Here is a 26,163-nt window from a genome sequence, read left to right on the forward strand (position 1 = left end):
CTGTCAGAAAGAGCCGGGAGAGGTGACATTAAATGGAGAGAAAAGAGAGAGAGCGGCAGCGAGAGAGGGAGGGAAGGGTTGTACAGACTCTTTTCACAGTCTTGCTTTGACAACCAGACGACAGAAAGAGAAGAAAAAAACTGTTATGAGCTGAACATAACAGTCTGCCAGTGGAAGGGAGGACAGTAGCAGGTGACCCTATGAGCTGAACATAACAGTATGCCAGTGGAAGTGAGGACAGTAGCAGGTGACCTAACTGTGGTTTGTGACTACTATGATTTCCCATTGTAGCCAATTCAATTGCAGTAATTCCGTTACTGATTTGGTAACAGAATTACGAGTTTTAATCAATTAACAATTCATAAACAAACTTTGATTTCAGTAAAAACACTATAACTAAATTGGTAGGTCTACCTTTACTTGTTACTTCTGTGAACTTTCATTATCCTCCCTCCTCACGAGGGATAGAAATTAGGAAATATCTTAAAGATGTGGATTTTTGGTAACGGAATTACAAAGCACAAGGCAATGTTTCTTAATCTTACAGAAGGCAAATAATTTATCCAAAACTAAATATAAGAGTTGATATCAGTTGGGAGGGGTCTTTACTTCAACATTATTGTGTTTTGATGTATTTCTAATACCTTTTAAGACTTTCTGGTAGACCCCTTTTCTTTATTTTTGACCAGAAATCAAAGCCTTTGCTTATTCCACATTTTTATATGCCTTAATTTCTCAAACATATAGACTCTTGGCTTTCATTTGAAACCCAATTTGACATGCTCCTATGAACTTCACATGTTGGTGGTCATGGGTCCTTTTAGATGGAAATGCCCCCAGGCTACAATTATTTAAACAGTACATGTGAACCTTCTGAAGACTGAGGATATGTGCAAATCACCTGATTACAGTTAGGCTACAAATTGAGGAGTAGGCTATAAGTCATGAATGAGGAAAAATAGAATAGGGCAGGGGTCTCCAACCTTTTCTAGCATGAGTGCTAATTTTACAAAATGAAACTTTGTGACCTACTCATTTTTGTCTAGCTTTTAAATTGGCGCTTTCTTCTCCTCTCCTCTACAACTCTTCCCCGGGTTCTTAGTGCACTACTTTCTATTGTACACTATGTTTTCTGTCAATATACAGTACCAGTCAAAAGGTTGGACACACATACTCATTCCAGAGTTTTTCTTTATTTTTACTATTTTCTACATTGTAGAATAATAGTGAAGACATAAAAACTATGTAATAACACATATGGAATCATGTAGTAACCAAAAAAGTGTTCAACAAATCAAAATATATTTTAGATTTCAGATTCTTCCAAGTATAATATAATAATATATAAATAATATAATATGCCATTTCGCAGACGCTTTTATCCAAAGCGACTTACAGTCATGTGTGCATACATTTTTACGTATGGGTGGTCCCGGGGATCGAACCCACTACCCTGGCGTTACAAGCGCCATGCTCTACCAATTGAGCTACAGAGGACCACAGAAGTAGCCACCCTTTGCCTTGATGACAGCTTTGCACACTCTTGGCATTCTCTCAACCACCTTCATGAGGTAGTCACCTGGAGCGCATTTCAATTAACAGGCGTGCCTTGTTAAAAGTTAATTTGTGGAATTTCTTTCCTTCTTAATGCATTTGAGCCAATTAGTTGTGTTGTGACAAGGTAGGGGTGGTATACAGAAGATAGCCCTATTTGGTAAAAGTCCATATTACGGCAAGAACAGCTCAAATAAGCAAAGAGAAACGACAGTCCATCATTACTTTAAGACATGAAGGTCAGTCAATACGGAACATTTCAAGAACTTTGAAAGTGCAGTCGCAAAAACCATAAAGCGCTATGATGAAACTGGCTCTCATGAGGACTGCCACATGAATGGATTTTTGGCTCCAACCGCCGTGTCTTTGTGAGACGCAGAGTAGGTGAACAGATGATCTACGCATGTGTGGTTCCCACCGTGAAGCATGGAGGAGGAGGTGTGATGGTGTGGGGGTGCTTTACTGGTGACACTGTCTGTGATTTATTTAGAATTCAAGGCACACTTAACCAACATGGCTACCACAGCATTCTGCAGCGATACGCCATCCCATCTGGTTTGCGCTTAGTGGGACTATCATTTGTTTTTCAACAGGACAATGACCCAACACCTCCAGGCTGTGTAAGGGCTATTTGACCAAGAAAGAGAGTGATGGAGTGCTGCATCAGATGACCTGGCCTCCACAATCACCTGACCTCAACCCAATTGAGATGGTTTTGGATGAGTTGGACCGCAGAGTGAAGGAAAAGCAGCCAACAAGTGCTCAGCATACGTGGAAACTCCTTCAAGACTGTTGGAAAAGCATTCCAGGTGAAGCTGGTTGAGAGAATGCCAAGAGTGTGCAAAGCTGTCATCAAGGCAAAGGGTGGCTATTTGAAGAATCTAAAATATATTTGTATTTGTTTAACTCTTTTTGGGTTACTACATGATTCCATATGTGTTATTTCATAGTATTGATGTCTTCACTATTAATCTATAATGTAGAAAATGGTAAAAATAAAGAAAAACCCTTGAATGAGTAGGTGTGTCCAAACTTTTGACTGGTACTGTACCAGGTAAAATAATGATTAATTAAAAAAACTCTAAGGGGGCCCTATAAAATCTGTGTTTTTTTCTCCCCAAATGATGCTCTCAGTTTTATTTTTCCTGGTTTTAGATTTAATTTATTTCACTCTCAAAATTACAATTGTTCTTAGAGAAAAAACAAAATTGGATGTTCCGAGTCGATGTCAATGCTTAAATCACATGAGAAGGGGGTCTGGAAAAAAACAATTCCCCTTTAATTGCGCATCTAGTGTGTCATCTAATGTGCCGGTCTAGCGATGGTTCTGTACTGTTGCTGCTCATTTCATGGCAAAGTTTTCAAATAACAAATAGATACAAATGATATATTTACTCATGATATACTTTTGCCAGGGAAGCCTACTTTGCATTTAACATTTAATTGAGAAGGTTTTGGGGAAAGTTTTTCTGTCAACCCACAAGACGGTTATCACATCAACTGCTAGTGATGGGCATTCCGAGTATTTTCTGTGAGCCGGATCATTTGGCTCCCAAACGGCTCTTGGGAGCCAAATTTTACAGACTAAAGAAATTAGTGTGGAACAGAATGAGGCACTCTCCTCACTATATTGTTTCTGCACTGAGGAATTACCATCTTCAGAGAATGTTTTTATAATTTATCTGCAGATAATCGATGTCTGGAGCTCAAAAAGCAATAGAAAAAGTATGCAAATCAGGGATTTGGTCCCCGACGTTCACCAAAAAGAGCCGTTCAAAAAGAGCCGTTTGTTCGCGAACGACCCATCCCTACTGGCTACACCCGGAGTGATAGACAAACGCCTGCACTACACAGACAGAAAGGGACAATATTGCTGGAAATTAATTGGCAGATATTGGCTTTATAAGCCAATAGTGGCTAACCAGTGGTGGGATAATGTCAATGTTGCGTTGGTTAGATAGTAGCTGGGAGTTTTCGGTGTCTTGATACTTGGTAGATTTGTTTATGACAGTTTGTTTATGACAAAATTGCATGTACTTTCAGAATTGCTTGGCAAGCTACTCATAGGTGGTCTGCGAGCTACTGGTAGCTAGTGATCGACCTGTTGGAGACCCCTGGAATAGGGAATGCTGCTTTGTTCCAGTGAAAAATTCAAAAGATTTGGAGCACAATCACCAAAATGTACAAGGCATTTATACACTCAGTGGCCAGTTTATTAGGTAAGCCACCCTGTTCACAAAAATAGTTAGCTCCTACAGATAATGAGTCGCGTGGCCGTGGCTTGCTATATAAAGCAGACAGGCATCCAGTTACTGTTTGATTGAACGTTAGAATGGGCAAAACGAGTGACCTAAACGAATTTGAGCATGGAATGATCGTCGATGCCAGGCGCGCTGGTTCCAGTATCTCAGAAACGGCCGGCCTCCTGGGCTTTTTACGCACGACAGTCTCTAGGGTTTACCGAGAATGGTGCGACAAACAAAAAACATCCATTCAGCGGCAGTCCTGTGGGCGAAAACAGCTCGTTGATGAGAGAGGTCTAAGGAGAATGGCAAGAATCGTGCAAGCTAACAGGTGGGCCACAAACAGGCAAATAACAGCGGCAAACAACAGGCGTGTGCAGAACGCACAACTAGTCGGTCCTTGTCACGGATGGGCTATTGCAGCAGATGATCACACCGGGTTCCACTCCTATCAGCTAAAAACAAGAAGAAGCGGCTCCAGTGGGCACGCAATCACCAAAACTGGACAATTGAGGAGTGGAGAAACATTGCCTGGTCCGACGAATCCCGGTTCCTGTTGTTGATGGCAGAGTCAGGATTTGGTATAAGCAGCATGAGTCCATGGCCCCATCCTGCCTGGTGTCAATGGTACAGGCTGGTGGTGGTGGTGTAATGGTGTGGGGAATGTTTTCCTGGCACACATTAGATCCCTTGATACCAATTGAGCAACGTTTCCATGCCCCGAATAATTCAGGCTGTTCTGGAGCCAAAGGGGGGTGGGGGGGTCCAACCCAGTACTAGATGGGTGTATCTAATAAATGGGCCACCGAGTGTAGTGTATATCTGCTTTATTTGAAACGTGAAAAATACTAAAGTGAAAAAGGATTGTTGTCTCACTTACCAGAGCGGGTTGAGGACAGCGCGGCAGGTCGCCCTGCTACACAGCACAGGCTCATACTGGATGGGGGGCAAGTCTGGGCGCTCCTTCAGGGGGGTGAACAATGAGGCCACGGGGACCACCATGCGGGTGGCCTCCAGACGACTAGAGGGCCAGACGTTCCAGCTGAAACGCACCCCATCACGCTCCTCATTCTGGGCAATAAACTCCGGGAAGGTCGCCATAGCACCCTATGAGAACTACAGACTGAGAAGGAGAGAAAGGAGTGTCTGCATGTTATAGCAATATAGGCTATACAATTTATGGTCATGATTCCATTTGATATTTCAACATAGCATTAATTATATAATAGTCCACTGCACTGCAATGAGTTGAATGTGTCATATCAATAAACGGGCAGAGAAAATGCAGCCAAATATGATGTAACCTATGCTATGGGAAATTCTGGCTTACTTCTAAATGGGGCAAAAAATTGGGTCTAAAAGTCATGGCTAGAACTAGGCTAAAGTACAGAATATGATCCTGACTGTGACCCACTTCTTCACCCACTGTCTGATCAAAGTGTTTAAAATAATTTACTTTGAAAACACACTGAATCTGAATAAAAGTGTATGCATAGTTGTGCTAGCTAGTAGTAAGCTAATTGTATTAAACCATCACTAACCTTTGCCGTCTCCTGATGTCAAAATATTTGAATTGATGAGATTCTATCAGATGCAAATGTTCACAATTCCTTTATAGTTAAAGGTCTTTCAAAATGGAAACACTCACTGTACTGGGCTTTAATCTAGCTAGTTAGGTAGCTGACCTGAATCAATCAAACACAGACACGGGCACTCTACACACACGTACATTGTAATATTGTTGTATGGTGGTATTACACATTTTGTATTGTAGATATGACGTGGTGTATTAATGTTATATCATGTACTGTTTTATGTGTGATGTAAGTGCCTTAATGTGTTTGGACCCCAGGAAGAGTAGTTGGGATCCATTATAAATACAAATGGTGAATCAATCAACAGGCTTTACAAACGGATGCTGGATTACCAGCAAAGCTATTTTGATTGAATGAACATCCAGTCTCTCTACAACAACATTAGCTAGATACAGTAGCTAACAAGGGCACGCCAAAAACAATTACAATTGTTCAATAGATTTCAGGGGAGAAAATCCCATCCCAAAAAAAGACAGCCAAAGCCAAAAGTAGACACGCTAGCTAACTAAAAGAAATAGTGTTCACCATGTTAGCAACCAGCTAGCTATCTAATTTAGTTACAGATCTAGCGGACCCACCGGCGAATGCCAATGCAATGTGCAAAAAATTAATCGTCCTGCTCGGATAGCTAACCGCCACACTACTGTAACTTGTCAGTTAAGAAACATTACATCCAAAATACATTACGAAATACACATATCCCAAAGATATGTCTTAGTCAATATTTACAGCAAATAGTAGCATATTTGGAATATTTACCTGATATCCTCAGACTGGTTCACTCTGCTACGTACTGTTGCCACAGTGAACAGCGCCCCGCACAACATAGGCTGACAACGTAGCAAACAACATGGCTGCGGAAAGTAATGCCACGTCAAGGTGTCCAATCATAGGGCCTCACCAAAAATAGTTTTAAGGACAGCTTCATGACAGAGTTAACTAGCTTTAATCATTTTCTTATTTATTTTCAACAGTACATTTTTTTACCTGTCTGGCTTTGATCCAAACGAGAGAATTACCTAAATAAGACGTTTTCTGTTTATTGGACTGATAGGAGACTCTTGGTTAAACATTTCCTTTTGAATAAATTAAATATGTGAAGTGCTTAACTTGGCCTGAAATAGATGCCATTACTCATTTTCAGGGCAGGTACTGTTTATATGTAGATGCATAAACTCTGCAATACTTTTGAGCTAATATTCTATAAGAGGTGCTGGTACTCCGCTCCAGTGATCTCCTGCCCAAGTTAAGCACTGTATGTGATCAACACCACATAAATCAACATGAATATCAGTAGTTTTATGCACATTTTCTGCTCACTTTCCTTTGAAATGCAGTGCCCCAACAATAACACGTTTCAATAGTCATAGGTAGCTCATACTAGTACTGTCTATTAAAGTATGTGGTCTAATCTTTGACAAGTTTTATTGATAGAGCGATAACTATGATTGACAACTATGACAATCATTGATCTACCAAACTATGAAAGAAAAGAAAACTGGCTTTTTAAAACATTGCAATAAAATTTATTACATTATGACAAAAAAAAATGTCCAACTAATTTCAGCATATCTTTGCAACATCTCCAAATCAGGGTTGTGTTCATTAGGGCACACCGGAAAACATTTTAAATTGTTTTGCAATAAAAAATACAAATAAAACTGTGGGTATCTTATTGGACAAGTCCAAGTAGTGACTCCCGGTTTAAGTTCTTCCTTTTGGTGCTTAATGAACATAACCCAGGACAAGCATCATGATCCCACTATTTAAGCATCTTTTGTGCCTCATTTACAATTAGTGTAAAATCACAGAACTTATTTTGATTTATCCTGACAAGTAAATAAGCCTCTGCATAGTTTTATACACAAACATCTTAATTAATTATATTACGGAGGCAAAATAACTGTCCTCTCCTTTTTGCTAAATATTCTCCATTCCTTGCTAAATCAAAACTCCTCACACCTTCTCGCTAAATCCAAATGACAACCTTTTATTTAGCTGGGTTCAGGCTCAGTGGTTCACATGTTGTTGAATCCCATCATTCCTTTGGCGTTGCCAGCTGCACCCTGTTGGAACTGTCTCATCATGGACTGGAGACCAGACATTCCACCTGCAGAGGAGACAAACAATAATCAGCGTGTTTCAGGGGGATCAGTTCAACTCTAGAGCAAGGCGGAGAGGCACAGAATCGCTAAACTTCATCCAATAATGAGAGATTATTTGAAGTGCAAGGTGATTTGTAGATCAGAGATTCTGTGCAGCCTATCTCAAACATACACTATATCACATCTATGTCATTACGTTTGGACCGACCATGCTCAAAGTAAAGTAACAAAAGGAAGTTTGGGAAATGTGACATGACTTATTGTAATGGAAGTGAAAGTCAAGCCTACCCATATGGTGGAGAACCCTTGGATCCATCATCTTTGCCATCTGTTGGTTCAACTTAGCCATCTGAGAGGGGTTGACATTCTTGGACATATCACCACCTGCAAACGCGTAAAATTGCAAAAATAATTTAGAGACATAGCCTGTTACTTGATGAACGCAAAATTGTGTAATTGGACCAGTGCTTCCGTTTCAAGGCTGAAAACGTGACTAGGCATGAAATCCTTGCTTCCTCTGTCCTGGTTTCCTCTATTCCTCCCCTCACAGTGCATTGGAGGAGAGGATCCAAGGTCCTTCCCTCAGACCTCCTCTAATGCGCTTTGAGAGGGGAGGAGGGAAATGGAGGAAACAAGGACGGAGGAAGCAAGGACTTGACAGCTAGTAATGTTTTAAGATGCATCCAAGAAGTGCATACCTTTGAACAGGCCCTTGATGCCACCCATCTTCTTCACCATCTGGGCGAACTTGGTGTACTGGGTGAGCAGCTCCTGGACATCCCTGGTGGCGACCCCTGAACCGCGCGCCACTCTGGCGATTCGGTTCGGCCCCTTGCTGAAGAGCTTTGCACCGTCTTTGTTGTCAAGTTCTGCAAAAACCAAAGAAAGAAACCACAGTGAGGAAAACATGTACGCATCTTGTATAACCCTTTTGTTTGTCACTTACTGTTGCTTATTGATGAAAGCGGATTACATCTTTACCTTGGTCGTTCATGCTGTCCATAATTGTCATGAGTTTCTTCAACCTGGCCATGGACTCCTGCTCGTTGCCTTTGCTCATGAAGTCTGTTCCGAAGCCTGGGATCATACCCTTGTGACATTAACAGAAGTAAGATTAGCATTGTCATCTTTCAATACATCCCATTCGTGACCAGAACAATATAAAATATTGTTAGGTAAAACAAGAAGAGGGGATACAGCTGAGATTGTTTCGAAAGGGCGTTGTGCTGAAACGTTGACATTCTTCTTGTTTCATCTATAGTATGTAGCCATATGGGGGACCTTAATTTTTCTCCCTATAGTTATTCTGGTTGCCGCTTACTTACCATGATCTGGCCGAATGGTCCCATCTTCATGATGTTCTGAAACTGCTCGTACATGTCTCGGAGAGTGAACTGACCTGTGGTGCAAATGGTGATTAGAAGAAGCTTAAAAAACCATACCACATAACAATGTATAACTGTGTTATAGACTGCAGAGCATATGCATACTGTATGTCAGTTATGATATGGGGCCTATATTACAAGTATGTCAGCTGATGATCTCATTCTCACCATGTTTCAGCTTGTCAATCAACTCCTCGTTGTCATCCAGCTTGAGTTCATTGACTTTGTCTATCAAACCTTCAATGTCTCCCATGCCTGAGGACAAAATACACACAACTCATTCAATACAGGTTGTACAAAATGGGTAAAACTAAATGTAATGTGACCTCTTATGATGATCCATTATTCAAAAAGGGAAAAAACAGCTTACCCAGTAGCTTGCTGATGAAGGGTTGTGTCTTAAATGGTTCTAAGTCGTCAATGTGTTCTCCAGTACCAATGAAAATTATGGGACTCTTAGTAGCAGCCACTCTATAAAAAGGCAACATGAGTATGAAACATTACCTAACCATCAGGATTATCATTGAGTTAATGAATTCTGCAGTAGTAAGGAAACTCAGTTCACCATTACTTGGATAAATTGTCAAAGCAAAGAGTGCCATTTACTTACGCACTGAGAGCGCCACCACCTTTGGCGTGACCATCCAGCTTTGTCACTATGACGGACGCAACTTCTACTTTGTCTTTGAAGGCCTTAGCCTGGGCTTCGCAAGCTTGGCCAATGGAGGCATCCATCACGTACACAATGTTGTCGGGTTGCTGGAGGAAATAGAAACATGCATGCACTTTATCTAAAGCAATACAGTGCATTCGGAAAGTATTCAGACCCTTTGACTTTTTCCACATTTTGTTATGTTACAGCCTTACTCTAAAATTGATTAAATTGTTCCCCCCCCTCATCAATCTACCCCATAATGACAAAGCAAAACAGGTTTTCATAAATGTTTGCAAATGTATTACAAATAAAAAACGGAAATATCACATTTACATAAGTATTCAGACTCTTTACTCAGTACTTTGTTGCAGCACCTTTGGCAACGATTACAGCCTCGAGTCTTCTTGGGTATGATACTACAACCTTGGCACACCTGAATTTGGGAAGTTTCTCCCATTCTTCTCAGCAGATCCTCTCAAGCTCTGTCAGCTTGGATGGGGAGCGTCGCTGCACGGCTATTTTCAGGTCACTCCAGAGATGTTCGATCGGGTTAAAGTCCGGGCTCTGGCTGGGCCACTCAAGGACATTCAGAGACTTGTCCCGAAGCCACTCCTGCATTGTCTTGGCTGTGTGCTTAGGGTCATTGTCCTGTTGGAAGGTGAACCTTCGCCCCAGTCTGAGGTCCTGAGCGCTCTGGAGCAGGTTTTCATCAAGGATCTCTCTGTACTTTGCGCCGTTTATCTTTCCCTCGATCCTGACTAGTCTCCCAGTACCTGCCGCTGAAAAACATCCCCACAGCATGATGCTGCCACCACCATGCTTCACCGTAGGAATGGTGGCAGGTTTCCTCCAGACGTGACGCTTGGCATTCAGGCCAAAGAGTTCAATTTTGGTTTCATCAGATCAGAGAATCTTGTTTCTCATGGTCAGAGTCCTTTAAGTGCCTTTTGGCAAACTCCAAGCGGGCTGTCATGTGCCTTTTACTGAGGAATGTCTCCCGAGTGGCGCAGTGGTCTAAGGCACTGCATCGCAGTGCTAGCTGTGCCACTAGAGATCCTGGTTCGAATCCAGGCTCTGTCGTAGCCGGCCGCGACCGGGAGACCCATGGGGCAGCGCACAATTGGTCCAGGGGAGGGGAGGGAGTGGCCGGCAGGGATGTAGCTCAGTTGGTAGAGCATGGCGTTTGCAACGCCAGGGTTGTGGGTTCGAAACCCACGGGGGGCCAGTATAGTATGAAAAATAAAACAATGTATGCACTCACTAACTCTAAGTCGCTCTGGATAAGAGCGTCTGCTAAATGGCTAAAAAATTAAAAATAAATTGACTTCCGTCTGGCCACTCTACCATAAAGGCCTGATTGGTGGAGTGCTGCAGAGATGGTTTTCCTTCTGGAAGGTTCTCCCATCTCCACAGAGGAACTCTGGAGCTCTGTCAGAGTGACCATCAGGTTCTTGGTCACCTCCCTGACCAAGGCCCTTCTCCCCCGATTACTCAGTTTGGCCGGGCGGCCAGCTCTAGGAAGAGTCTTGGTGATTCCAAACTTCTTCCACTTAATTATGATGAGGCAACTGTGTTCTTGGAGATCTTCAATGCTAAAGAAATGTTTTGGTACCCTTCCCCAGATCTGTGCCTCGACACAATCCTGTCTCAGAGCTCTATGGACAATTCCTTCGACCTCATCGCTTAGTTTTTGCTCAGACATGCACTGTCAACCATGGCAACTTATATAGACAGGTGTGTGCCTTTCCAAATCATGTCCAATCAATTGAATTTACCACAGGTAGACTCCAATCAAGTTGTAAAAACATCAAGGATGATCAATGGAAACAGGATGCACCTGAGCTAAATTTTGAGTCTCATAGCGATGGGTCTGAATACTTATGTAAATAAGGTATTTCTGTTAATACATTTGCACAAAAGAATAATAACCTGTTTTCGCTTCGTCATTATGGGGTATTGTGTGTAGATTGAGGAGGAAAAAAATATAAATTGTAATCAATTTTAGAATAAGGCAAAATGTAACAAGATGTGGAAAAAGCCAAGGGGTCTGAATACTTTCCGAATGCACTGTACATTTTATAATGGACTATCAAAAGCTCAGGCTGGCAGAGAGATACAAATGTCCCCAGAGATTATGTTTGCATTAGTTGACTGTATTGATGACATTGAAGGGCCCTGGATGGTTCACAGATTTAAATGATTACAGTGGCGCAAAAATACTACTTACCACTGCATTGGAAACCTGCAACATCTCCTCAAAAAGGGAATCTTCTTGCTTGTGTCGGCCACTGGTATCAACAATGATTATTTCAAAGCTCTCATTTTTGAACTTTTCCACACCTTCCGCAGCTATGACGACAGGGTCCATCTCTGTGTAACTGTGGATTTAACAACGTTAGTGTACTGTATGCAGGCAAGGCCCTGCGATAGACTAGCATCCTGTCCAGGGGGTGTATTTACACATCAAGCTGCCAAAGCTTGTGCAAGGCTCCTTACCTTTTACATTAGCATAAAAATCTAATATCACTAAAAAATTACTTGATGAGATGCATCACATACATATGAGAAGCGACCAAATGCAAAGCATACATACCTTCCATAGAATGGAATTCTGGCTTTTGTTGCATTTTGCTTCAACTGATCGAAGGCACCTGCACACACATAAAAAACGGTTGTTGTTGACTTTGTTTGTTTTTTAGCTCATTTTCTTTATTTTGAGGAGGGATATCAAACAGATAGATTTAGAAAACGAAACTTTACCAGCTCTGAAAGTGTCAGCGCATATCAAACAGGTCTTCCACCCTTTTCTTTGGTAGTAGTAGGCCAGCTGTGGAAAAGGGATTCAATACAGTACATTAGTGATGGCATAATATATTTTGGCCAAATGGCCACCTGAATGTCCTTATCTTTAGGCTGAAATCCAGGAATGGCTCACCTTGGAACATGTTGTGGTTTTCCCACTGCCCTGAAGACCCACAAACATGATGACGTTGTTCTTTCCCTTCGTGGGTGTCCAAGCCTTGACCCCTGGATCCACCAGCTGAGAGACAACCACAACAGAAAATCTTAGACACACTCCCATCGCATCAAATGCGACTAACACAGAAACATTGCATCTTTGTAAAATATGTGAAGTGAGAACGTTGGGATGTGCCTCTTCCAACCACACAAGCTTCTTTAAAAGTGTAAACAAGCCATCTGAAAGTCTTCTCCCCCACCCAAAAACCCACATGAAATCTAAACTGATCAGTTGAGTATCCATGTCCGAGGGTAGGCCTTCTAATGTGAAACTAATTATGTATTGAGCTGAGCAATCAAAACCTTTAAATACAGGTAGACTACAGCTGTTGGATCCCTTAGTTCAATTAAGGTAATTGTTTGACGGGAATGACTGGTTTGAAGGTATAGTACATTACCGAAACAGTTTACAAAACACTATTATAATACGTTCAGTTTCACGACACAATAACTGACTAACAAACAATGACGTAAGAATCGTCAGAGAATGAGACTGACCTTGACGAGCTCCTTGAACACTGAATGCTGGATCATTCTCCTCTTGTTCAGCCCAGAGGCCATCTCCTCCAGGTCAATGGATGATCTGTTGTCAAAGACAGATTACATTAGTAGGATACAGAATTCAGCTTCAGCTACAGTACAATGTGTTCCTGAATAATGTCACTCACTTTACATTTTCTCTGAGCTGCTTCACCAACTTGATGTTGACATCAGCTTCCAGCAGGGCAGCACACACTTCTTTCAGCATGGCATTTAATACCTAGAGAAAGAGAAGACATTATCTATGAGAAATATCATATGTTCTTGCGTGGGTGAAACCTGGCAACATATGTAACTACTATTTAGTTAACAACCACACGTTGCCAAAAGTTGTACAAAAAATAAAAAAGTCTGATTTGGTACTAGATATACCTCCTCATTGATGATGGTGGCATTGCTCAGTGATCGCAACGCCGAGGTTATTTTTCTTCCCAAATCGGCTAACACCATGTTGGCAGGTCTTGTGGAACCTGGAAAAATTATTTGGATTAGTAAGTTTGGTCATACTGCCACTGCCAACTACTATTCCACTTCAATGCTGGATAATAAATGTTATGGAAAGGGACTTACAAAATCAGTTGAGAAATACGGCCTCTTCGGCTTCAATGTTGAGGGCGGACCCCCTTGTCTACACAACTTTCACTGCCACTTATTGGTGATCAAACGTCCGTTGTTGACTTCCAGCTGAGCAGTGAACGAAAACAATGAGTGAAATCTGGAGATTAGTTTAGCAGATAGCCAAGACAACATGGCAGGATTTCTTCAATAATTATTCTACATAAATTAGCTAGAAAAATACCGTAGTTAACAAATACAACACTTGTATGTAAAGAAGACATAATATTGACACGATTCCAATTTGTAAGTCGCTCTGGATAAGAGCGTCTGATAAATGACTTAAATGTAAATGTAAAAATTGCATCGACGCAGCTTTTAAAACTATCTAGCTAGCTAGTTAACGTTAGCATCGACAACTAGACTCGGGCGAGGCCGTGGTTCTCCGAGTATATGATACGAATAACGACAGCATCATAATTTCGATGGATAGCTAGCTATCTAGCTAGTATTTCGACATTTAAAAAACAGTAGCTAGCTACTACATTATCATTATTATAATTATAAAGAAGATCGTTACCTCAGGTTTGCCAACTGGCTTGAAAAATGCAATCAAACGAACGTCATCTCAATCCAAAATATCCCAGAATTCCTATCTACTTCCGGGGTCATGTTTACTTCTTTGTGACGCCTGGATTTTAAGGGCTTCTGAAATGTCCTTTTTCTACTTAGAGTAAACGGTAATTTTATACAACACATGTCCATTTAATTTGCCAAAATCAATATTCAATATATTTCTACAATACAAGTTACATGAAATGAAATAATATATACTAAATTCTCTCAATTTCCCATTGATTTCACCACTACTATTAATAGGGCTCCAATTATCGTGCCTCCTTAAATCTCAAATACGTATCCGGTATTTTCTACACATGCGTTCAATACATTCAAGCGTGAGCAATCGTATGTGGCAAAATATTTGTTGAAATGAACTTTTCAGACGCAAAAAACGAAATCGTACGATTACTCTCCAGAGTAAATTCCAAGGACCTGCCAAGGTTAATTGACTGGATGAAAAACTCTGGTATTTAACCCTGGCATTAGCTATTTTAAGCCTAAATCAACCATGCCATGTTCATGTTGGATAATGATGATTAAACTGAATAACATTAGCTAGTGATTTTGTTTCTTGCAGATGAAGTGGATGATGGATTGGTTGACAATCAAAAGGTGATACTTCAAAGTATTTCAGAGGATCTTAGGACATGTCTTCCTTTGGAGGCTGTGCTCTCCTCCGAGTCCTTGGCTATTCAGAAGGTGGGTTACTGTAATGGCTTTCTTTACACAAGAAACTTCTTTACTCAGGGCCAGATTTACTAGCTGGGTGCTTGTATTTGGTGCAAGGTGTGTGTATTTTATTTTCAGAGAGGAATACAAAAAAAATATATACTCACACTTAAAGTTAGACTTTTCAATAATTAAAGGGGTAGTTCACCCAAATTACAAAATGACATCGTTTCCTTACCCTGTAAGCGGTCTATGGACAAGGGATGACAACAATCCATGCTTTGGTTTAGTTTCCCTGGCACTGTTTCCACATGCTAACACGTGTGTGTGGTACAAATCATGGGACTGATATTAGCATTTTTCACACATCATCTCCAAAAAATCCAAAAGTGTCTAAAATTGATTGTGAAGCTCAACAAAGTCACAGATGATTTGAACATGATGTGTGAAAAATGCTAATATCGGTCCCATGACTTGAATGGGATTTGTGCCATAAATGCTAAAATGTTAGCATGTTGAAACCGTGCAAGGGAAACTAAACCAAAGCATGAATTGCTTTCATACCTTGTGCAGAGACTGCTTACAGGGTAAGGAAACCGATGTCATTTTGTAATTTCGGTGAACTATCCCTTTGACTAACAAACGAGTTAACAACTAATTATGTTCATCATCAATTGATTATTCAGACCCAACAGAACCCCCAGCCCACACTGCATGTGGATGCTTTCCTGTATGATGAGGAGACCGTGGATACACTCTGTGAGGAGGGCAAGATGAGCCGCAACTACTGCTTGAACTGTGGCACTCACAGAACAGCTCCCCTGGGTAGGTTTGCTTTACCTGGGCCTCCCGAGTGGCGCAGTGGTCGAAAGCACTGCATCGCAGTGCTAAGGGCGTCACGACAGACCCGGGTTCGAACCCAGGCTGTGTCGCAGCGAGCCATGAGGCGCCGCAGAATTGGCACAGCGTCGTCTGGGTTAGGGGAGGGTTTGGCCAGCCGGGATGTCCTTGTCCCATCGCGCTCTAGTGACTCCTTGTGGCGGGCCGGGCGCATGCACGCTGACTGAGGTCGCCAGCTGTACGGTGTTTCCTCCGCCACATTGGTGCGGCTGGCTTCCGGGTTAAGCGAGCAGTGTGTCAAGAAGCAATGCGGCTTGGCAGGGTCGTGTTTCGGAGGATGCATGACTCTTGACCTTCGCCACTCCCGAGTCAGTACAGGAGTTGCAGCGATGGGACAAGACTAACTACCAATCGGATATCACGAAAAAGGGGTAAAAAGTACAACAAATAAAGGTGTGCCCTGCCTGTTTAATCATTGTACTTGTTCTGAAGGATCATGCCATCTCACCAACAATCCAATTACCCAAAGCCCATCAATAATTATACTGAACAAAAATATAAACGCAGCATGTAAAGTGTTGGTCCCATGTTTCATGAGCTGAAATAAAATATCCCCGAAATGTTCTATATCGTGGAGCTCCGCCCCATAGGGGAGCTCTGCTCCTAATGGTTTACCCTCTGCCCTAAGGCAGCAGCAGCCTGAGACAAAATTATGCACACACCTACAGCCAATAGGAGTACAGGTGTCCCTATAAGAGGGGGTGCCTCCCCTCAATCAGCCGCCCTTTTTCTTCAGCGACTGGATGACTAGACTGAAGAGCCAAGAAGAGACGAAGCACGAAGACTCAGGACGCCAAACGCCGTTGATATTCCAGTCATCAACGTCGTCTAAATGAGCACACCGGGAGATTTTCCACCCCCAAAAGCTCTTTTCAGAGCTCAGTGCAGATGCACTTCCATGGCGGCCGTGACCACCACGACTTATGTTTCGTGTGTTTGGGATCCCAGCATGCCAAGGAAGGCGTCTGCAGTCCCCAAGTGCGCCTCCTGCGCCCTCCTTTCTTTAAAGGAGAGGAAGCAGCGTTAGGCGTTTTCAGGAGGACATCCCCCTTGAGGATGTGTTGTCGATACTAGCCTCTGCTTCGAGGCGTCGTCCGGCGGCGCAGACTCGGGGAAGATGGGGATTTTGAGGAAGGGTCTGGCATTCCAATGGAACAGTCGGACCCCGTCCCTCATACTTTCAAGCCCCCCTTTCCTTTGGAGAGCGAGAGGGCTTGTAGTCCCTATAGCGAAGGGGATACGAGCTCTGAGAGATCAGAAGCTCTCTCTTTCGCTGCAGCCTCTCTGAGAGCGGATTTTCCGGGTCTCATTGAGAGAGCTGCTCAACGGCTGGCAATAGAGCTGCCCCCTCTTCCCTCCGCACCGGAGGTTGATATGATGGAGGGCGGTCCTTATTCCAGGCCAAGGAAGGCGGCAGAGCCAGTGGCTCCTGCCATGCCTTCTTTGGCTAGGTGCGTTGGAGGCTCGTGGGAGGCACCTTTAGCGGCGCGTTTGCCTGTAAAAGCGTATCTCCCATTCACGAGAGTGGAAGGAAGGCTTCAGGGTCAGGGAATCCCCAGGTTAGAGAGCGCCATGGCGGCGTATCTCGTACCGGGTTCGAGCCCCTTGGCCCTCTTCCAAGAAGGCCACGTTGCCATCCCAGAAGGACCGACTCACAGCGTCGCTGTTAGAGAAGTCTTTTGGGTTGGGAGCCCAAGCTGTAGCAGCAGCTAACAACATTGCCCTCTTGGCGGCCTCTCTGTCCCGTTTAACCAGGGGTAAGACAGAGATGGCACCGGAGGAGGTGGAGGAGGCGTCCAGAATTTCTGGCGCCATACTCCACCTTCCACAGGCGTCCGCAGTCTGCGCGGGGAGATCCATGGCCACTTCGGTGGTCGGGGAACGACACCTCTGGTTGTCTTTGACTTCCATGAAAGAGGCAGACAGGACGTCTCTCTTGAACGCCCCCCTCTCTGACGACGGCCTCTTTGGGGTCGCAGTCAAAGAGGCGACGGGAGCGTTTTTCAAAGTTGGAGGAGGAGAAGAAGCAGTTGGCCAAGCACCTGCCGTTGGCAGGACGACTCGGCCCCCTCCTCCCCAAAGGCCATCTACCTCCGCCCCTCTAAGTAGACCGGGATCTACGACGAGGCGGCGTATCGGCGTCATCCGGCGGCCACGAGCAGCAAGGGAGCGAGCTCGGCCCTCCCAGCAGCTACGGTAGCCCCACTACAGCCGGCGAGGGAGGTGACGAGGACGCCCGACCTGGCCCTCCAAGGGAGGCAAGAGGAGGCGTACGTGACGGGACGCGGGGGAGAGGATGGAGGACGCATCGATGGTGTCGAACGCGCCCACTGTTCCCCCCCACCCTTCGGTTGAAGGGACGGGTGCTGATGTAAATGCTTTTGTTGATGTGTTTAATAAAGAGTTGGCTCCACCTGACTTTGTCAAAAAATAGCCTCTTTTCCATAATACGTCAGAGAGCGTTCAAATCTCACCCTCTCTTCCTTACCACTCTAAGAGCCGTTCAGCCCACCGAGGGTGCGTTGCTGAACAGGCACTAAGAGTAGGTATCCAGAAGACCTCAATCAGGTCGTCACATCACACTTCACGTATAAGAAGTGCTTTACATAGAAGGCAGCAGTCCCGGTCAGATTCTGACATGAGGACGCGAGCCGCTATTTGGGGATGGCGCACTAGTACAGACTAAGGTCTCCACTAGTACGAGCCAGACCCATGCTGCGTTCACGGAGGGCCCGATTACCGCGGTCACCAAGGTGCCCAGAGTATCGGCGCCCCCAGGCATTGTAACACAGCAGCTATCTGGGGACGGCGCATTATCGCAGACCAAGGTCTCGGTTAATGCGATTCAGACCCATGCTACGTTCACGGAGGGCAGGATTACTAGCGTTATGGGTATAACCAAAGTATCAGCTCCCCTGACAGAACGAGCCAGTACTCACCACACTGAGCGTGAATCAACCCACCAGGGGTGCAGAGTTGAACACACACAGAAGGTGAAAGTTAAGAAGGTATCAAGGCGCCGCCTTGTTTTACCTCATAGAGACCTCATACTACAGACTTCTAGGAGTACTGTAGTGAAGGGCTCTGATAGCGAATTGCAGTCACCTAAGATGACGCAATCGCTTGCTGGGGATGGTGCCCTGCCGCAGGCTGTGGCCTCGGTCAGTGCAATTCAGACCCGCAATGCGTTCAAGGAGGGCAGGAATACGGCGGTTACGGGTTTAACCGACGTCCCTACTCCCTCTTTCTTTCTCAGAACGCATTTCCTCTCTCTTTCACGGGAGGCCCACCTTGGGCTGTTCCACCACTTCAATGTTGGGGAACAGTGGCGGTAAGGGCCATAGAGGAATACAGGTCCTTCCTACTGGATGCACCACAGCTTCGCGCCCAGCCACTTTCTCAGCATTGCTGGCAGTGGCGAAGAAGCTGCACCCTCTCACGCTGGCTAGAACAGACGTTGCAGAAGGGTTATGCTCTCCAATTCCACCGGACCCCACCCCCGTTCAGGGGAGTGGTGGAGACGGTGATGAAAACGCCAGACAAAGTGGCCGCTCTGATGACAGAGATTACGGAACTTTTGGCGAAGGAGGCGGTGACAGTAGTTCCCCGGGAGCAAAGGAACAAAGGGCTATATTCGCCTTATTTCCTAGTGCCCAAAAAGACGGGGGGAGTGAGGCCGATTTTGGATTTACGCATTCTCAACGAGAGCATAACCAAACGGCCCTTCCGAATGCTAACGACAAAACGTCTGCTGGAATGTGTCCAGAGAGGGGACTTTTGTAGGAGCATAGACCTAAAGGACGCGTACTTTCATGTGCCGGTTCAGCCGCGTCACAGGACGTTTCTGCGGTTCGCCTTTCAAAGGGTGGCGTACGAATACACGAGGATGCCATTTGCGTACGCCCTGGCACCTCGCACATTTTCCAAGTGTGTGGAGGCGGCATTGGAACCGTTGCGTCGTCAGGGAATACGGCTACTAGCCTACCTGGACAACCTACTGGTTCTCGCCCATCAGCAGAGCTGGCGATCACTCACACAACACAGACAGTGATGCATCTCACAAGTCTGGGGTTCGCTGTGAATTGGAAAAAGAGCGCGCCCTGGCCCACTCATCAGATTGTCTACCTGGGGATACAGCTAGACACTGTGAGGATGAGGGCTCGAATCTCGGACCCCCGAAGGGTAGCCTTGTTGCTAGCCCTAAGGAAGTGTCGTCCGAATCACACGGTGACGGCGCTGTCGATCATGTCACTTTTGGGTCTCATGTCGTCAGCCCACTCTGTGGTTCCGCTGGGACTCCTGCACATGCGCAGGACGCAGTGATGGTTCGCCCAACTAAGACTAGACCCATTGCGTCAACGTCATCGGTTGGTGGTGGTTCCCCTCTCGCTCAGTGCAGACCTAAACTATTGGAGAAACTCGCGCATTCTCACGCACGGAGTCCCGATAGGAAAGGTGTCCTCTCACATCCCAGTATTCACGGATGCGTCCCTGACGGGATGGGGAGGGACATGTCAGACACAAGCGATAGGAGGTGTGTGGCCTCAATCAGGTCGTCACATCAACCTCCTGGAGTTGGAAACGGTTCGACTGGTTCTGACCCACTTCACGTCTACCCTTCGGGGTCGCGATGTGCTGGTCTGGTCAGACAACCGGACCACAGTAGCCCACATAAATCGCCAGGGTGGAGTCAGGTCGCCTGCTCTCCATCGGGCGGCAGAGGAATTGTGGCTGTGGGCTCACGAGCACCTTCGCTCATTGAGAGCAGCACACATTCCGGGCTACTTGAACGTGGGAGCAGACCTCATGTCAAGAGGGGGTCCTCGAGACGACCAGTGGTGTCTGCATCCAGACATTGTTCTCCAGATTTGGGAACAATTCGGGAGAGCCGAGGTGGACCTATTCGCGTCACGCGTGAACGCGCAATGTCCTCTGTGGTTCTCTCTGAGGGAACAGGACGAACCGCCACTGGGAAGGGACGCCTTTGCGCACCAACCGTGGCCGAGAGGTCTCCTGTATGCATTCCCTCCGCTGTCCTGCATTCTCCCACTGCTAGCCAGGGTGAGGTCAGGGGGGCTGTCAGTGATACTGATAGCGCCCGATCGCTGGGGGCTCTGTGGTTTGCGGAGATGAGTCAGATGTTGATTGCGCCACCTTGGCCAATTCCACATCGACGGGACGCGTTGTCTCAGGCGGCTGGCACGATAGGGAAATTGCCCATAATCGGCCAACCACTGAAGGCCTGGCTGCTGAGAGGGACAGGCTAGAGCGCCGTGGGTTATCTGATGCAGTGATCAGGACCATACAGGGTTCACGTGCCAGTTCCACTTCTAAGATGTATGCCAGTAGATGGAACGTGTTTTCACGATGGTGTGTCACACAAGGTGTGGACCCCATGAGCTGTCAGGTGGAGAGTATTCTCTCTTTTCTGCAGCTCATGTTTGATAAGCAAAAATCGCCTGCCACGATTAGAGTGTTTGCAGCAGCGATTTCAGCTTGTCATGAGGGTTTTGGCAGAGACAATGTCTTTAGTCACCCTCTAGTGAAACGCTTCCTATTAGGAATGCGGCGACTTGAAACGCTTCCTATTAGGAACGCGGCGACTTAGGCCAACACCTAGAGTCACGCTTCCTCAGTGGGATTTGGCTTTGGTACTCGAAGCGCTATGTAAGTCGCCGTTCGAGCCATTGAATCAAATACCCCTCAAGATGCTGTCTATCAAGACAGCACTGTTGCTCGCTTTGACTACAGCTAAGCGGGTCAGTGATTTGTGTGCTCTTTCGACGAGACCTGACTGCCTGGCCATCAATGGTGACCTGAGCAGAGCAGTGTTACGTCCCTAACCCGGCATTTGTGCCGAAGGTTATTAAGAGTTCATATAGGTCACAGACCGTGGAGCTGTGGGCTTTTTCTCCTCCTCCTCATAGAGAGAGGAGTGAGGAGAAGCTCCATCGCCTGTGCCCGGTATGCGCTTTGGCGTGTTACGTCGAGCGCACAGCAGCGATTAGGTCATCGCCTCAGTTGTTTGTGTGTCACGGTGCGGCTGCACTAGGTAGACCACTTTCAAAACAGAGGCTGTCTCACTGGCTTTGTGAAGGCATTGAGACAGCTTATGAGGTAGCAGGGCGGCAATTGCCTCAGGGTATCAGAGCTCACTCCACTCGTGGAGTAGCGGCTTCTACTGCCCTTTTTAGAGGAACAGGAGTAGAGGATATCTGTAGAGCAGCATCCGGTCGACGCCGTCTCCATTTATCCGTTTCTATCTCTTAGATATGTCTTCTAATTCTCTGGCTCGATCTGTACTCAGCGTGGCTGAAGGGAGATCTTGAGCAAGAAAGAGAGGAGAAGCAGGACTGTGGACTCAGGTTTCCATCAGGTCCGCTTTGGTTAGGAAGACGTGTTTTTGACAGATGTGTTTTCTAACTCTTTAGCTCGGTCTGTACTCAGCATAGCTGAAGGGAGATCTGGAGCTAGGAAGAGAGGGAAAAGCAGGACTATGGACTGGGTTTCCATCAGGTCCGCTTTGGATAAGAAAACATATTTTGTGACATGAATCCTGACTGACAGGATCAGTACAGTAGAGGCATGCGTTGATTAACAGAATATGAGGTCATCTATCTGCTTGTTCAGTTAGTATGACTCATGTTTTTGTTCCTGCCCACTAATCTCTGGGATTCTATTGAGTGAGTGAGGCGGTCTACCGCGTTCATAATGTAGAGTGACACTTGATGTCATTCCATTAGTGGTCGGTAGTGTTTTCACAGGATATTGAGGCACATCTATCTGCTAGTACAGATTAGTATGGCTTCTATTCTGGTGATCTGCCCACTAGTCATTGGCATTGCCATTGGACTAGGTGGGGCGGGTTTTTTAACCGATGACGCGGTATATTGTGACGCCCGTAGGGTTTTTTAGTTGCAGTACTGCGGGACTCGGTTGCAGCCATTGCTAGGCTTGACTTTCGTTTCGGTGGGAAGTGTTAGGCTCGGCAGGGAGTACATTTTGGAGCGCTACGCTCCGCCTTAAACCATTAGGAGCAGAGTTCCCCTATGGGGCGGAGCTCCACGATATAGAACGATTAGTTACCGGAGTGTAACTCCAGTTCTATGAGTGGAGCGGAGCCCCATAGGACTTTAAGGCCCTGCCGACCCTCTCTAGTCTCGCTGAAGAAAATATCTCGGGAGGCTGATTGAGGGGAGGCACCCCCTCTTATAGGGACACCTGTACTCCTATTGGCTGTAGGTGTGTGCATAATTTTGTCTCAGGCTGCTGCTGCCTTAGGGCAGAGGGTAAACCATTAGGAGCAGAGCTCCCCTATGGGGCTCCGCTCCACTCATAGAACTGGAGTTACACTCCGGTAACTAATCGTTCCATACGCACAAAAAGCTGTCGTGCACAAATTTGTCGTGCACAAATTTGTTTACATCCCTGTTAGTGAGCATTTCTCCTTTGCCAAGATAATCCATCCACCTGAAAGGTGTGGCATATCAAGAAGCTGATTAAATAGCATGATCATTACACAGGTGCACCTTGTGCTGGGGACAATAAAAGGCAGCTCTAAAATGTGCAGTTTTGTCACACAACACAATGCCACAGATGTCTCACATTTTGAGGGAGCGTGCAATTGGCATGCTGACTGCAGGAATGTCCACCAGAGGTTTTTCCAGAGAATTGAATGTTCAATTCTCTACCATAAGCCACCTCCAACGTCGTTTTAGAGAATTTGGATTTACGTCCAACCGGCCTCACAACCGCAGACCTAGTGTATGGTCTTGTGTGGGCGAGCGGTTTACTGATGTCAACGTTCTGAACAGAGTGCCCCATGGTGGGGTTATGGTGTGGGCAGGCATAAGCTATGGACAACGAACAAAGTGGCATTTTATCGATGGAAATTTGAATGCACACCGATACCGTGACAAGATCCGTGCCATTCATCCGCCGCCATCGCCTCATGTTTCAGCATGATAATGCACTGCCCCATGTCGCAAGGATCTGTACACAATTCCTGGATGCTGAAAATGTCCCAGTTATTCCATGGCTTGCATACTCACCAGACATGTCACCCATTGAGCATGTTTGGGATGCCCTGGATCAACGTGTACGACAGCGTGTTCCAGTTCCCGCCAGTATCCAGCAACTTTGCACAGCCATTGAAGAGGAGTGGGACAACATTCCACAGGCCACAATCAACAGCCTGATCAACTCTATGCGAAGGAGATGTGTCGCGCTACACGAAGCCTAATGAATTTATTTCAATTGACAGATTTCCTTATATGAACTGTAACTCAGTCAAATCGCTGAAATTGTTGCATATTGCGTTTTATATTTTTGTTCCGTATAGATGTGTAATATAAGGGTGGGTTTATAACTCTCATGCAGGGCCTCCTGTAGCTCAGTTTGCATAGCATGGCGCTTGTAACGCCAGGTTTGTTGGTTCGTTTCCCACGGGGGGCCAGTATGAAAAATGTATGCACTCACTTAACTGTAAGTCGCTCTGGATAAGAGCGTCTGCTAAATGACTAAAATGTCATGTCGCAGCATTGTATCAAAATTAATGTTTATTTTAATGTTTATTCTCAGAGTTCATCTCTCACTCCTTCTCTATATTGGAGCTCCAGTTCATATTCCAGCATGTCCTACCAGACCTGACTGGGAGACTAGTGGTGGATGTGGGTTCCAGGCTAGGGGCAGTACTTTATGGGGTAAATTACAATGTGTTTACATGCTGTCTGTCTGTACGGTATTGTTAATGGTTATGTGAAAATATTGCAGGAAAATTGGTGTCATGAATTCTTTGGCACAAAAGTATTTACTCTTCCAGTCATCTGTTTGTGCTTCAGGGGTACCTGTACAGCTCTGCAGCTCGGCTTGTTGGGGTAGAGATCAGTGCAGAGTTTGTCAGGCTTCAGAATATGGCTGTGGAGAAGTATGGCTTCAGTGACCGAATACAGGTAAAGCGATCATAAATATAATTTTAAGTTTATTTCTCTTGGTCTTTGTTTTATGTTTTTAAAGAATGTAAGTGCCACAGCTTTCTCTCATTGTCTCACATTTCTGCAGGTCATCCATGCAGATATAAGTACTCAGGATTCCCTGTTACAGAATGCAGATGTTCTCATCATGAACAATGTGTTTGAGTACTTTCTACAGCCCAATGACCAAATGAAGTAGGTAAACCTGGGACACCACATCAGGGGTGTATTCAATAGCGTTTCTCATTGTAAAAGTCCAAGTAATCTCTCACTGTTTCAGTTAGTATTTTATTTTTTATACATGACCCAGAACACCATGAACGTGCTCAACTTACAATGTCTCATCATTACCAGATACAATACATGAGGAAGATCTCAAATGCATCCTTGCTCCTCTCTCATCAAAACCCATTGGAGGAGAAGGTCAGAGGGGCGGGACATCTGGCTTTCTCATCCAATGGATTTTGAGAAGGAGACGACGCGAGGAGTATGCAATTGAGATATTCCCATGATCACTTACTGCGTCCTATTATGCAGTGTTTCCCAAACTAGGTCCTCGGGAGCCCAAAGGGTGTACGTATTGGTTTTTACCCTAACACTACACAGCTGATTCAAATTATCAAATCTTGATGATTATTTGAATCAGCTGTGTAGTACCAGGACAAAAACCAACACGCGCACCCTTTGGGGTCCCGAGGACCGAGTTTGGGAAACCCTGCTCTAATGTCTCTATCCTCTTGCTTTTATAGAGCCTGGTATTTTATCGTTGACAATTTCCGCAAGAATGGTGCTCTATTGGTTACAGTTCCAAGCCTCCAGGAAGCACTTTCTTCACATCAGGTAAATACTGAAAATGCCTGTAAAAACGGTCTGTTTTACACTTTAAGAATGTAATGTTTCTATGATGTGTAACTTCAAGCGTAATGCACACTTCTAATGCTGTACTGTGCTGCTCCTTCAGGGAGGGCTCAACCTCAGCCAGTGGGTAGAGGAACTACCTCTGGATTACAACGTCTATCTGGGGAAGGACGGTGACCCGGACGCATTCAAAAATGTACACCTGTATAGGGTACTGTAACCATGAGTGAAGTCCAAACATCCGCACAGACTTTCTGGCCCTTGGAAATTGACTTTCTGCTACAATGCAGATGGATTCTCTGATAGGACTGTGCCTTACCATATCATGTTCAAGGTATAACAATCTATAAAGATGACCGAGTGATCTGTGACAAGAAATCCCAATGATATTTGTTATGTACTTTACAGTTCAGTGAATGATCTGGCAGCCTTTTTACAGAAAATGTTTGACCAATGTCTGAAATACTGTAGTAAATAAATCTTTAAAACATTT

The 26,163-nt window shown here is 45.1% G+C and overlaps 3 protein-coding genes across 3 annotated transcripts in view; 1 reads left to right on the top strand and 2 right to left on the bottom strand.

Moving 5' to 3' along the window:
- The window catches only part of LOC121544699 (protein transport protein Sec23A), a 45,980-nt gene extending 39,739 nt beyond the window's left edge, over positions 1 to 6,241 (bottom strand). Inside the window, exons 1-2 of the mRNA XM_041854772.2 lie at positions 6,152 to 6,241; positions 4,678 to 4,920 (exon numbers count right to left, since the gene is read on the bottom strand). Coding sequence (XP_041710706.1) covers positions 4,678 to 4,898 — 221 coding nt within the window. The 5' untranslated portion in view covers positions 4,899 to 4,920; positions 6,152 to 6,241. The remainder of the gene's footprint in view (positions 1 to 4,677; positions 4,921 to 6,151) is intronic.
- A 654-nt stretch (positions 6,242 to 6,895) lies between these two features.
- LOC121544700 (signal recognition particle 54 kDa protein) lies at positions 6,896 to 14,322 on the bottom strand. Its single transcript, XM_041854773.1, has 17 exons — positions 14,231 to 14,322; positions 13,666 to 13,779; positions 13,468 to 13,565; positions 13,224 to 13,315; positions 13,054 to 13,138; positions 12,473 to 12,577; positions 12,298 to 12,364; positions 12,131 to 12,188; positions 11,765 to 11,915; positions 9,493 to 9,641; positions 9,253 to 9,353; positions 9,051 to 9,137; positions 8,823 to 8,896; positions 8,479 to 8,587; positions 8,196 to 8,366; positions 7,786 to 7,881; positions 6,896 to 7,502 (listed from the first exon to the last, which is right to left on the bottom strand). The coding sequence occupies exons 3-17, from the start codon at positions 13,543 to 13,545 to the stop codon at positions 7,411 to 7,413; spliced, it is 1,515 nt and encodes a 504-aa protein (XP_041710707.1). The 5' UTR covers positions 13,546 to 13,565; positions 13,666 to 13,779; positions 14,231 to 14,322; the 3' UTR covers positions 6,896 to 7,410.
- A 262-nt stretch (positions 14,323 to 14,584) lies between these two features.
- Positions 14,585 to 26,162, top strand: zgc:109986 (uncharacterized protein LOC553566 homolog). The gene is made up of 8 exons (XM_041854775.2): positions 14,585 to 14,737; positions 14,849 to 14,970; positions 15,627 to 15,765; positions 24,421 to 24,542; positions 24,681 to 24,791; positions 24,901 to 25,007; positions 25,562 to 25,652; positions 25,774 to 26,162. The coding sequence occupies exons 1-8, from the start codon at positions 14,641 to 14,643 to the stop codon at positions 25,888 to 25,890; spliced, it is 906 nt and encodes a 301-aa protein (XP_041710709.1). The 5' UTR covers positions 14,585 to 14,640; the 3' UTR covers positions 25,891 to 26,162.
- Position 26,163: the final 1 nt, after the last annotated feature.

The sequence above is a fragment of the Coregonus clupeaformis genome, chromosome 29, assembly GCF_020615455.1.
Source record: "Coregonus clupeaformis isolate EN_2021a chromosome 29, ASM2061545v1, whole genome shotgun sequence".
Lineage (NCBI taxonomy): Eukaryota > Metazoa > Chordata > Actinopteri > Salmoniformes > Salmonidae > Coregonus > Coregonus clupeaformis.

Excerpts from the sequence above, each read along its gene's own strand:
- zgc:109986 (XM_041854775.2), top strand. The coding sequence starts at position 14,641 with ATGAACTTTTCAGACGCAAAAAACGAAATCGTACGATTACTCTCCAGA. Across the intron at positions 24,792-24,900 it reads GCTTCAGTGACCGAATACAG|GTCATCCATGCAGATATAAG; the intron begins GTAAAGCGATCA and ends ACATTTCTGCAG. Across the intron at positions 25,008-25,561 it reads CAGCCCAATGACCAAATGAA|AGCCTGGTATTTTATCGTTG; the intron begins GTAGGTAAACCT and ends TTGCTTTTATAG.
- LOC121544700 (XM_041854773.1), bottom strand. The coding sequence starts at position 13,545 with ATGGTGTTAGCCGATTTGGGAAGAAAAATAACCTCGGCGTTGCGATCA. Across the intron at positions 9,642-11,764 it reads TGCAGGTTTCCAATGCAGTG|CAACCCGACAACATTGTGTA; the intron begins GTAAGTAGTATT and ends TATTTCCTCCAG. Across the intron at positions 8,897-9,050 it reads GATTGACAAGCTGAAACATG|GTCAGTTCACTCTCCGAGAC; the intron begins GTGAGAATGAGA and ends TTTGCACCACAG.